The 13,439-nt window shown below is 40.7% G+C and overlaps 1 protein-coding gene across 10 annotated transcripts in view; it reads right to left on the reverse strand.

Moving 5' to 3' along the window:
* The window catches only part of ANKRD44 (ankyrin repeat domain 44), a 310,935-nt gene that overhangs the window by 64,814 nt on the left and 232,682 nt on the right, over window positions 1-13,439 (reverse strand). For 6 of the 10 annotated variants that reach the window (XM_061380553.1, XM_061380505.1, XM_061380561.1 and 3 more), the window contains 3 exons: window positions 12,918-13,058; window positions 10,998-11,081; window positions 7,340-7,451 (listed from right to left, as the gene is read on the reverse strand). In XM_061380553.1, coding sequence (XP_061236537.1) covers window positions 7,340-7,451; window positions 10,998-11,081; window positions 12,918-13,058 — 337 coding nt within the window. The remainder of the gene's footprint in view (window positions 1-7,339; window positions 7,452-10,997; window positions 11,082-12,917; window positions 13,059-13,439) is intronic. The other 4 variants (XM_061380516.1, XM_061380569.1, XM_061380496.1 and 1 more) reach the window with 1 other exon arrangement.

Raw genomic sequence — 13,439 nt, forward strand, 5'->3', positions numbered from 1 at the left:
TTCTTTCATCGGTTGCCAAATTCATTCATGGTAAAGCCAAAAATTTTTCTGTTTTTGCTCTATTACATAGAAATAAGTGGAACATTCTGTCACAATTACTGCCTATTTCAATGTTCTGAACATGGACTCATATCCAAATTCTGATTCAAAATTTGTGGCTTATATTTTTATTCATAGCAGTAAGGAGGCTGCCAATAGCATCAAAATATCTGTGCCCACCCTTCTGCTCCCTCCCTTAAAAAGAGTTCCCTATACGATTTTATGTTCCTCTTCAACTGAATTAACTAGAAGGAAACACAAGACTAGCATTGTTGAAGTTTTCACTGCCCATTGGAAGTCTGCCTGCTGGAAGGTCATGTATACCCTCAGGTCCATCTCTTAGCAGTACATCTGGGGACAGAAAAAAGCCATCACAGACTCGACTGGGGCTGGGGTTCAAGTTCACTGGGTTTTCATCATGTCCTCAGCTGACTGTTAAGCAGCTCTCCTTTTTTTTAATTTAACCCCTCTTCTCTATCCTGCTTTCTTAGTCTTGAAAAGCTTAATTAGACACTGCCAGTGTAAGCACATCTTATACAGAGCCAAGTGCTAACAGTTTACTGAAACCCTTTAATAAATACAAGACACACTTAAAAAGCAGCAAAATTTTAGTGCTTTGTTGCCCAAGATACAATTACCTCCAGAGAATCCCAGAAACTCCTAGAATGTACATGCAGGGGCATCTGTTGCCCCTATATACTCTTAAAGTTGAAGTTCAAATTAGCTCACAACAATGAAAAAGGGAGAAGGTCCCAAGCCAAATTCCAAGTAGAATCTTGGACTGAATTTAGTCCGAAGCCTGGCATTTTCAAACAATCTCTCTAAATTTTTGTAGATAATTGATGTAATTATATTGGTACATATATTTTTCCATCTCAATAACAAAGCCACAAAAGTCTTTGTTTCACAGACAAATCTTCAATGTTACAAAAGAAAAATAGGATGCCCATATAAACTCACAAATTCCAAATAGGGGCATGACTCTGATTTTTCTCTCCAGAGTCGGTAAGAACACATTCCAGATAAAGAAAAAGGGAGGCACAGAGCTCTCCTTTGCCAACTCCCTTCCTCCACTCAAACATGAGTTTTATTCAGACACAAGATGCTTTCATAGCCAAGTCTCCATACTGCTTTGATATTTTGATCCCAATTGAATATGACTGATCACAGCTCTCAGCATACATTTGTGGGCAGATTTTTGCTTGCACACACAGTACATATATCTTTGATCAGGACCAGCTGAAAATACTGGCCTAAGTAGGCAGACTTGGCAGAACACTGAACCTTGGCTATTCTATTAAGGCTAAGGGGTTCACCCTACTTTCTAGAAGTATTTTGCTCATGGAATGAATTCAATATAACTTTCTATAAGGAAAATAGAATGAAAACAACTAAAATAATTTCTGCTCCTTTTTGATTATAGCAAAATAGACTGAACACAACACATGGTTTACAAACTCAAGCTTATGATCATACACAGGAACCATAAACCATGAATGCCAAGTAAACACAAAGTTAAATGTCAGAGTCAAATAAAATATGCATCAAATTTAATGAAATCAATTTAATGATATGCATAATCAAAGAAATTGCTCTCTGGGAAGAGAGGCAAAAGAGAAATTTTACCAACCTCACAAATCAGCTACTCTGATGGCCACCCATCCTTTTTAATCCTACTCCATCCCCAAAGGGCAAAGGCCCTACTAGGCCCAGGGACCACAAATATTCATTTGCTCTCTCCACTCCTTCTACAGGCCACAAACATAGGCTAGGAAGTGTGACCGAAAGAAGGGTCTCCCTGGAACTCCCTGGTGCTCCAATGGTTACGACTCCACACTTCCACTGAAGGGAGCACAGGTTTGATCCCTCATTGGGGAGCTAAGACCCTGTGAGTCTTCTGGCATGGCCAAGGGGGGAAAAAAAAACCCAAACAAATGAAAAGAAAGATCTCCGTGCATAATTCTTGCTCAGAGGCTCAAAGAAGCCATTAAGAGCTTCCAGAAACATGTCTTCCCTTGTCATAATTCTAGCATCTAACCCAGCGGATTCAACTTGTAAAACAGATAATCTCCCAGGTGCTTGTGTCATGAGACAAGGGAGAAGACTGGCATGGTGGTGGTGAGTCTTAGAAATGTACCTCTTAGTGAATGCTAGTTAAGTGGTTTGCTTTCCTAACATCTAGAACTCAAAGAAATGGTCGCTTTAAGGAATATGAAGGCATCTTGCTAGTGAGAAAGTTAAAGTTAGAAAAGATGTCCTTTAAAAAGTCCACTTATTGTTCAAAAACAGGCCTTACTTTCATCACAAGGAAAAACACATTTTCCTTCTTTCTTATCTATATGAGATGATGGATGTTAACTAAGTTTATTACGGTATTCATTTCACTACATATGTAAGTCCAGTCACTGTGATGTATGCACTAAAATATACAGTGCTGCAGGTCAAGTATGTATACAATTGCCAAGAATCATTATCACTTTGCAAATCACACAGTGTTGATCTAATGAAGAGGATAATTTCATTATCATATAGAACTTGTGAAACTTTCTGTAGACAGAAAATCTTTTCACTGGATAACAGAAATAATGGCCCTGAAATGACTTCCTGAAAAATGAAAATAACATGCAATATATTATTTACATAGAAATGAGGTGTTACAGGATAATCATTCTCTGAGTTACTACACAATGAGATTAAAGACGAACTCATCAAAGTACTTTTCAGTTCAGTTCAGTTGCTCAGTCATGTCCAACTCTTTGCAACCCCATGGACCACAGCACTCCAGGCCTCCCTGTCCATCAACAACTCCGGTAGCTTACCCAAACTCATGTCCATTGAGTCGGTGATGCCATCCAACCATCTCATCCTCTGTCATCCCCTTCTCCTCCTGCCCTCAATCTTTCCCAGCATCAGGGTCTTTTCCAATGAGTCAACTCTTCACATGAGGTGGCCAAAGTACTGGAGTTTCAGCCTCAACATCAGTCCTTCCAATGAGCACTCAGGACTGATCTCCTTTAGGATGGAATGGTTGGACCTCCTTGCAGTCAAAGGGACTCTCAAGAGTCTTCTCCAACAAACACCACAGTTCAAAAGCATCAATTCTTTGGCACTCAGCTTTCTTTATAGTCCAACTCTCACATCCATACATGACCACAGGAAAAACCATAGCCTTGACTAGATGGACGTTTGTTGGAAAAGTAATGTCTCTGCTTTTGAATATGCTGTCTCGGTTGGTCATAACTTTCCTTCCAAGGAGTAAGCGTCTTTTAATTTCATGGCTGCAATCACAATCTGCAGTGATTTTGGAGCCCCCCAATATAAAGTCAGTCACTGTTTCCACTGTTTCCCCACCTATTTGCCATGAAGTGATGGGACTGGATGCCTTGATCTTAGCTTTCTGAATTTTGAGCTTTAAGCCAACTTTTTCACTCTCCTCTTTCACTTTCATCAAGAGTTTCTTTAGTTCTTCTTCACTTTCTGTCATAAGGGTGGTGTCATCTGCATATCTGAGGTTATTGATATTTCTCCCAGTAATCTTGATTCCAGCTTGTGCTTTATCCAGTCCAGAATTTCTCATGATGTACTCTGCATATAAGTTAAATAAGCAGGGTGACAATATACAGACTTGACGAACTCCTTTTCCTATTTGGAACCAGTCTGTTGTTCCATGTCCAGTTCTAACTGTTGCTTCTTGACCTGCATACAGATTTCTCAAGAGGCAGGTCAGGTGGTCTGGTATTCTCATCTTTTTGAGAATTTTCCATAGTTTGTTGTGATCCACACAGTCAAAGGCTTTGGCATAGTCAATAAAGCAGAAATAGATGTGTTTTTTTTGGAACTCTCTTGCTTTTTTGATGATCCAGTAGACGTTGGCAATTTGATCTCTGGTTCCTCTGCCTTTTCTAAAACCATCTTGAACATCTGGAAGTTCACGGTTCACGTATAGCTGAAGCCTGACTTAGAGAATTTTGAGCATTACTTTACCAGTGTGTGAGATGAGTGCAATTGTGCAGTAGTTTGAGCATTCTTTAGCATTGCCTTTCTTTGGGACTGGAATGAAAACTTACCTTTTTCAGTCCTGTGGCCACTGCTGAGTTTTCCAAATTTTCTGGCATACTGAGTGCAGCACTTTCGCAGCATCATCTTTCAGGATTTGAAATAACTCAACTGGAATTCCATGACTTCCACTTGCTTTGTTTGTAGTGATGCTTCCTAAGGCCCACTTGACTTCACATTCCAGGATGTCTGGTTCTAGGTGAGTGATCACACCATCGTGATGATCTGGGTCGTGAAGAGCTTTTTTTGTACAGTTCTTCTGTGTATTCCTGCCACCTCTTTTTAATATCTTCTGCTTCTGTTAAGTCCATACCATCTCTGTCCTTTATTGAGCCCATCTTTGCATGAAATGTTACCTTGGTATCTCTAATTTTCTTTTTCTAGTCTTTTCCATTCCACTGTTTTCCTCTATTTCTTTGCACTGATCACTGAGGAAGGCTTTCTTATCTCTCCTTGTTATTCTTTGGAACTCTGCATTAAATGGGTATATCTTTCCTCTTCTCCTTTGCTTTTTGCTTCGCTTCTTTTCACAGCTATTTGTAAGACCTCCTCAGACAGCCATTTTGCTTTCTTGCATTTCTTTTTCTTGGGGAAGGTCTTGATCCCTCTCCTGTACAACGTCACGAACCTCTGTGCATAGTTCTTTAAAATAGCACAAAGTACTTTAAAACAGCACAAACTATCAAGATTATAATAACAAACTCTGAAATAAAAGTTCATATGTCCAACGATGACAGATGGTTTTCACAGAGAAAACCAGTGAAAGACAGCTATGTGTTAAGCACACTTTGGAATGCAGGTTTATATGAATAGTTACAGTAGTAAACCTTTATTCTGCCACTGATTAACACACACACACACACACACTTTGTGAGGAGCTTTTCTTTCGTGGGATCTAAAAGATCCTATTTGCTGACAGGTCTAGATCAACTTCTACGAGTGGTATTAGAAAGAAGAAGTGACTGCCTTAAGTCCTACCAAGATTTTGTCCTATGTCAAAAAGCCTTGGGTGGTGGTAGAGCTTTGACCAACAATGTGGTAAAAAAAAATTTTTAAATCAAGGTTCCTGATCATGGCCCCACTTTCTCCACTGACCAGAGCTATGACTTTGGACAACCCAGTAAATCCCCCTGTGATTTGGTTTGCTCACCTGTAAGATAAGAGATTGACCCTTGGCCACTTAAGATTCTACTCTAAATTCAATTTAATTTAGAAATTAATCAAAATCACTGGCTTCCTACATCTTCCTATGGAACTGGGTGGTTTTAAAATATGTCCACAAATTCTCTGATACTCCTCCCTTTCAAAGGTGGAGTCAATGCTTCACCTCTCTGGATTTTGTGACTGCAGCAATGAACAGATGCAACAAAACATGAACTTCAAGGCTAAACCATTAAAAGTAATACGGTCTCTTCCTTTCACTTGCTAGAACTCTTGCTTACACTGTCTCCTAGGGCAGACGCCTTGGGCAACGTGAGCACCATATAAAACAACCACTTATTCTGGAAACACCATGCTAGAGAAAACCACATAGAGAGAGAGAAAGGCCAAGGAACGTCAACAATCTGAACCTTCCTACCCAGGTGATTGACAAGTGAGAAAAGAAGCCTTTGAAATTATGCCAGCCCCAGACACCGTCTGTAACCTCACAGGATATGAACTACAACTGCTCAGCTAAGTCACCCGTGAATTCAGAGATAAGTGATAAATGTTGTTTTAAGTTACCAACTTTTTAGGGTGATTTGTTATGCAGACACAGTAACTGGAAAAGGAATAATGATAGAATTACACTGGAGAGAGAAAGTATGCCACCTCCAAAGTCAAGCGAGGAAATCTTTAGCATCCACAAGAACCTCAGAAAAAGAAGACTTGGAAGTCTGCAGGAATGACGAAGACAGGTAAAATTCACCAATAAATAAAAGTCAACAGTAGAATAATCACCTCTTCATTTTCAAACTGGGTGGTCTTCATGAACAGTTTCCCACAATCACAGTTAACAGAAATGTAGTAAGAATGACCCTAAGTGGAACCATCTGAAACCAGCAGCAAGGCCAAAGGTAAAGGATCTTGCTGTGGCAACTGTGAGTCATTTCCATGTAGGAGCTCACACTATTGCTCTCAGGCTTTCTGCCTTATGCCTTTCTCAATAAACTGCGCAGTTGATAAGGGGCAAGTATTTCCCCAAACATATTTCAAATAACTCTGAAAAGTAGAACTTCTCCTTCAAAAGAACAAGGAAAAGAGATGGAGTCCAGTAAGGAAGGTGACACCGATCACTGGATCAGAAAGTGAGCCTGGGATACCCCATGTATCCTGGTGAGGCTGAACCAAGGGTGATGATCAGAAGATGCCAAATGGTAGCCTGCAGGAAGGATTCAACCACAAACCCATATTTTTTTCTTTCTAGCCCACCCCGTGTTTTCAAAACAGGAAATTCCACATAAAAACCCTAGATTTGTAGTTTCTCCTGAAACACGGGAATTCTAGCAAGCCTGGGTTTGCAGTACCACCTGGTTTCCATCAGCTACTGCTGACTAGCTGTTTCTCCCCTTAAATAGAGCTTGCCCTCTCTATTTGCCACAGTTCCCACCACCCCCTATTATTCCATACGTGGGTTCACTTCACTTGTTTATTTTATATTTTTGTCCCTGTAGACATCTGAGTTTGCATCTGGTAACCTATACCAACAGAGGAATTTCAGACTCCAAATCAAGTGTTTCTTGATCACTATAGGTTTGAAATGAGGGCTGGTTTAAAAATTTCAGTAAATTCTGCTGTTACACTCTTGCCAATTTCTTTCCCTAAACTATAGATGCAGGACTATGACAAACCCACGTGCCTAATGGTTATGTAAGTCATCTTATGACACATGTTATCAAATACTGGGGTGCTAAGCATGACTCTGGAAATATATACTGCTTCTCTGATACATCCAAAGTATCTTCAAAATAGAAACTGTGTCTGTACCAGAGTCTAACATTCCTAGTCCAAGTTAATGTGGAAATGAATCAATTGTTAGTTAGCTCTGAGATTGGAATGGTAATAAATGGAACAAAGACAGCTACATATTATAAAGGGAAACAATTTAATCATTTGCCAAAAAATTGCCTGATCAATTTAATCCAGGTGATTTCTAGTGGGGGCTGAATTAGGCAGTAAGGGTCTGTTGAGAGATTCAGACCAGCTTTTTCAGGCTTGGGTATATGTGTGTATATGTTAGAGAAAACAAATCAAAACAGCTCACCAATTCCAGACACTGTCTGTGGCCATAGGCAGCAGCATAATGTATGCTATTGTAGCCTTCCTTGTCCCGGATAGATGGATTTGCATCATGTTGAAGCAGAAATTCTAGACATCTGTAAGTATAAAGATGAGATGTTATTTCAGAAAACATCCCTAGACCAAAAGGGATAATCAATGTTAATGTTCTCTTACTATCAATGTGCCACAAAGAGCTTTGTGAGTTGAAGTGTTTCTTTAAAGATTCTACAGCAATTAGGGCTTATATATTGGATGTTTTATGTGTATTTTGTGCATCTATCTTTATCTCAGCTTAAAATAGCCATTCTAGAATTCAGGAAAGGTTTTAGGAACTAGAAGAAGGTCAAAGTTGCTCAGTCGTGTCTGACTCTTTATGACCCCATGGAATACAGTCCATGGAATTCTCCAGGCCAGAATACTGGAGTGGGTTGCTGTTCCCTTCTCCAGGGCATCTTCCCAACCCAGGGATGGAACCCGGGTCTCCCAAATTGCAGGCAGATTCTTTACCTGCTGACCCACCAGGGAAGTCTAGGAACTAGAGGGAGGAACTTAGGAACTAGAGGATAATTAAATATTTTTCCCCTTTTCATCTTAAGGTACAGGACTGGCTTGTCATCAAGATTACTAAATAATAAGTTTTAGAGCTCTGTGTTCAAAAGATAAGTTCTCAGCATAGTAAAGAAGTAGTCAAGGCATTGCAAAGGTCTAAACCTCAAAAGAGGTGGGTTGATTTTTTAACCTTGCTATTGGAGACTCTGAGATAAAAAGGTTGGAAAATGAAAGTTTAAAAGAGTAAGAAAACAATAACAGAAAAGAACCTAAGAATAGCCAAAACAATAAAAAGACATAAGGACTGGGCCAACATTTAAAAAATATAAAAGATGAATTCAGTCACCACCTCTGAAGAAAGAGGCCGACACTGTACCACTAGGAATACAGACTAGAGTAAATGATAAATAATAAATTTTAAAAGCCTTTTCTGGCACAGTTGTAACTTTTCTGGGAAAAAAAAAATCTTTGCAATAGGTCAGAGGAAGGGGTGCGGTACTGCTTTTGCTGAAGAGCCGGGACACAAGGGGCGTGATGCGTCCTACTCAGGGCCTGCTGCAAACGGGACAGCCCTGCTGGTCAAAGAGGGAAGAGCGCCGCGATACGTCATTTATATCAGCTACATTTCTTGACACAGGGACAAACATGTCCTTTACAAGGCCAGGCTGGCTCAAATTCATACTGAAATCAAAATTGCAAGATTCTAAATAGAAGCTTGTATATTAAACAAGACCTCCCAATAGAAAATTTCTATAGTTTACTCAGAAACCTTAAAATGACATCATCTATCTTTCGGTATAAGGCAAAAGGAGTAAATAAGTCACACACAGAGACAGATATTAAAACAGACATTTTAATTTTTAGAAAACTTGATGAAAGAGAAACTTTTTTAACTAAATATCTACATGCCACATGGTTCATCCATAAAATGCTCTGTAATAAATCAAACTATTATTGGATACCTGATATATCATGCTGTATTCGGTGATTTGGACCTTAAAAGGAAGTCTTTTCTTTTTTTTAAATTTTCATAATGAAATACCCATGGACTGAATCCCAGGTGTGACTCATTTTAAACTGAATTTGGCTCTTGAAATAAAATCACTCAATAGGGATAGCTGTCTGTGGACACAAAATCCCCAGCTTCTGAAAGGATTATATTCTAAAAAATCAGTTGATAAATTTAACATGTAATTTGGAAAACACTGGGGATTATACCCAAAGAGCATTTAATGCAGAACATAGCTGAACTATAACTGTCAACTCTGCTGTGCTTAGTCACTCAGTCACGTTTGATTCTTTGTGACCCCATGGATCATAGCCTACCAGGTTCCTCTGTCCATGGGAATTCTCCAGGCAAGAATACTGGAGTGGGTTGCCATGCCCTTCTCCAGGGAATCTACCCAACCCAAGGATCGAACCCAGGTCCCCCACATTGCAGGCAGATTCTTTACCGTCTAAGCCACTAGGGAAGCCCATAATTGGCAAAAGTACTATTAGAAATAACAACAGTATTATAGAATGTAAATATTCTCCACATTTTTCCTAAGGGAAATGAAATCCACTTTTAACTGGGAATGCTTGTCTTTTTTACCACCCAGGGCCCTGCTAAGTTGCTTCAGTCGTGTCCGACTCTGTGCAACCCCATAGACGGCAGCCCACCAGGCTCCGCCATCCCTGGGATTCTCCAGGCAAGAACACTGGAGTGGGTTGCCATTTCCTTCTCCAATGCATGAAAGAGAAAAGTGAAGGTGAAGTCGCTCAGTCGTATCCAACTCTTAGCGACCCCATGGACTGCAGCCTACCAGGCTCCTCCATCCATGGATTTTCCAGGCAAGAGTACTGGAGTGGGGTGCCATTGCCTTCTCCGCCCTGGACTAGTAATTATGGCACCTAAGCCACAAAATCAAGAGATGCACATTAGATCAAGGGTGTATTTGCACAAGGAAGTAGCCTTTTATCACATGAAAAAGCTCCCCAGTAGGCTGGTCCCCGCCTTCTCCTGCTTCTGCTCCATCCTTCTCCACCAGCTGGAAGAGGGCTGCTCTGGCCCAGCGCAAGCTTGCGTTTCACTGGAGAAGGAAGCATTTGCTGAGGTGGCTTAAAATTTTACAGTCTTTGAATATTATTACTTTAATTTTGGAATATTAGGGCAAAACTGTGGTCACTGTGTTCTACTTACAGCTTTGTTTCCTGTGCCCACCCCAGTCACAGACAAAGTTAAGTCCCTACAACCTGCACTGGGGCCTTGCATGTGAAGGACTGAGTGCAAACTCTTAGAGCACTACACCCACTGCTCTCACAGGGGCGGGACACACAATGTGGGCACTGGGCATTCACGTGTTCATTCATTTAACAAAGAGTTGTTGACCGCCAGCTACATGCCAGGCACTGCGCTGGGTATAGCACAACCTTCTCGCCACGACTTCCAGTCCAGAAAGGACTCTCAGAGGATGAAACATTAGAGCTTCCCAGATATCAACAGTCCTGGGTGCTGGCACTCACTTCATCACAGTAAGAGCTGAATCTCTGTCAAGACACCAGAAAGGGGCAGGCAGGATGAAGGGGACAGAGCAGCTGTCTGCAGGTGGGGAGGGTGCTATCTGAAGTCAATGAGAGTGTGTCAGAAAGGGAGGGGAGAGTACAACTGGTGTATTTCACACGGAAATCTCAAAACATGTATTTCTAGAATCTGCTAAATAGTCATCCCCAGGTCACAAAAGGAGAGCCTGAGGCCCTCAGAGGAGGCTTTAGTATGTCCCCTGAGGCACATGACACACGGAAGAATCAGAAATGATATTTTAGACATCTGGTTCTAAAAACTGCTGCCCAATCACAGTGATGATCGCTGCAACGGTTTCAATTTTAGAAAGAGTGTGTATCTTTAGAAGAGTATGTATCTGGTATGCAAACAGCCTATTTGAAGGATATATTAAAAGAACAGTTTCTTCTTTATCAAAGGCAAGCCCACATCACTTGCTCAAGACCCCAAGGGAGACCCCAGAATAGTAACGCTGGCCCACGTGGCAACCTAGAGCAGCAGACAAAGCATCGGTAACCACACCTTGTGCTTAAGCTGAGAAGAAACTTACAATGCAGCTTCCTTTTCCTTCAGCTCTCTGGCTCTTTCAAGTTCTTCCGAATTTTCATGGGCGTTTCCTAAGATAATCTTACTTCTCAGCAAAGGGAAACAAGCAAAAAAAATTACAATTAGTGGCAAAGTTGCTAATGATTTTGGTACAATTTACATCTTAAGAATTGCCCCCCAACCCCAAAGAAGCAATCACTACTAATTTTTCATGGAGGATATACATGGTTCTCTTTAAGTCCATCCAGTAAATCTTTTCTCTCTTAAGGAATCAAGTTAAGAACATGGTATCCCTAAAACTTCCACTGAGGTATCAATGATTAAGGCAGCAATCATGCTGCCCACTCTTCCGTAAGTTTTCTAAACTCCCCAGGGAAAGAGAAAATGATTTAGCTTACAATTCCCTGACACCTACCACATTCCTTGCTGCCTCCTTGTCAGTTGAGCATCTCATTTATCCAGGAATGGGTTCCTAAGCACCCCTCATCTACCAGAGAAACTCTGCACCATCTAGGATTCCTATTCTAGGTTTTAATACATGAAGGATACTTATTCCCCATTCCATTCCAAGTGAATAGCACAGAGCCTGACACATAATGCATGTTCAATAAATGTTTGTTGAGTTAAGAACATGTGGCTGTGGGACCCTGAGGCTACATCAGACTTGCTAGTATCATATGAAGGAAAAAAAGAAGCAGTGTTTTCCAAACTGGAAATATGGATCATGATCTATGACTGAATTTTGAAATCAATTTAGTGGGTTGAAGTCAGTAGGTTTTTTTAATGAAATAAAAGATATCAAAATGCATCATACATAGCAAAAGTAAATAAGGTTTTATGAAATCTTTTTTCCATTTTCCATACATATATATAAAACATATATACATGAGTCTGTATATTAGATCGTGATGTAAAGTGAGTGTCAGTCACTCAGTTGTGTCTGATTCTTTGTGACCCTGTGGACTTTGGCCCACCAGGCTCCTCTGTCCATGGGTTTTCCCAGGCAAGAATATTGGAGTGAGTAGCCATTCCCTTCTCCATGGAATCTTCCCAATCCAGGACCTGAACCCCAGTTTCCTGCGTTGCAGGTGGATTCTTTCTTTACCTTCTGAGCCACCAGGGAAGCCTGGTGTGTAGGTAATTATCTAGTATGTTTGAAAGCCATTGCTCTACAAGAAAGGGAGTTAGCACTGACCATATAACTCAACACATCCATATAACTCAACAGTTCTCTGAACAGGATCACCAAAAAGTATTCCTATGAAGGAGCGCCTGATCCTCAAGTCTTTGAGAACGATATCATAAGCTGTGGGCATCTCTCCCACCTTTTCCCCTAGAACTGGTTCATTTATTTTTGCTTTCCATTCCAAGCCATCTAGTATCCAAACATGATCTAACTTCCTGTCTTCTAGCTTCCGAAAGAGCATTCATGCCCACGTTTGAAAAATGTCTATTTTTAAAATACTTATTTTTGAAAATAAAATACTGATGCTGTATTTGAAGATCACTGGGATTATGCATAGGTGGATATTTTTTACATATGACATCTTTATTAGCAAATGTAAGTTTTACAGCAAATGAAGCATGTAAGTGATGATGATGAAAACCACAGTATACGACAAAATAAATTATGACAGATTTTGAGTGAACTGAAAACCTGAACTTGACAGCTCCACTTGGCATTCAATGCAAAGAACAGAGAGGAGATGCAATTGTGCAGTGACATGTACTAATCAAATGTAAAGAGAGCAGAATGGGAAACCCGGGGTTAGGGAGGAACCAATTCAAACTCCCTCGAGTCTGGATAAGAGGGGATTCTTCATTCACAGTCTCGGTGAGGCAGTATGAAGAAAACTCAACAAGCCCTCCTTCTACCATCTCCCCTTCTTCCCATCCCCGAAAAAACAGGACAAGGCTGTTTTACTTTCTATCCATGTCTGATGCAGCAGCATAGTGCAAAGCGGTGCGGCCCCAGTCATCAGTCTCATTCACACTGGCCCCTGTGGTCACTAATGTCTCAATACAGTGGAAATGACAATTTGCAGCTGCATAGTGCAGAGGAGTCCTGAAAAACAAACAGCAATTTATTATATCATTCAGTCTGAAAAACAGATCCCTATCATCAGCACCAGCACAGACAGCAGTATTTGTAGGGGTATGGAAAGATCCATGGAGGCCAAGACATATGCCTTTCTCCAGCGTATCTTATATGTTAGAACGAAGGCTGCAAAGATGGGGGCTTAGACAGGCCATCTCCTTTCTTTCCATCCCAAGTGCGTATCCTGGTTCCCATCTACATGACTGCTCATGACTGCTCCTCTGGGCTCTTGCAATACCATCCCGACTGACCTCCTTTGCCCTAACCCAAGCTCCATGTAACTTTCAGCTGTCATGAATGAAGAACTGGATTTTCTAAAGTCCAATACCTACATATATAATCCTGTAC

The sequence above is a fragment of the Bos javanicus genome, chromosome 2, assembly GCF_032452875.1.
Source record: "Bos javanicus breed banteng chromosome 2, ARS-OSU_banteng_1.0, whole genome shotgun sequence".
Classification (NCBI taxonomy): Eukaryota; Metazoa; Chordata; class Mammalia; order Artiodactyla; family Bovidae; genus Bos; species Bos javanicus.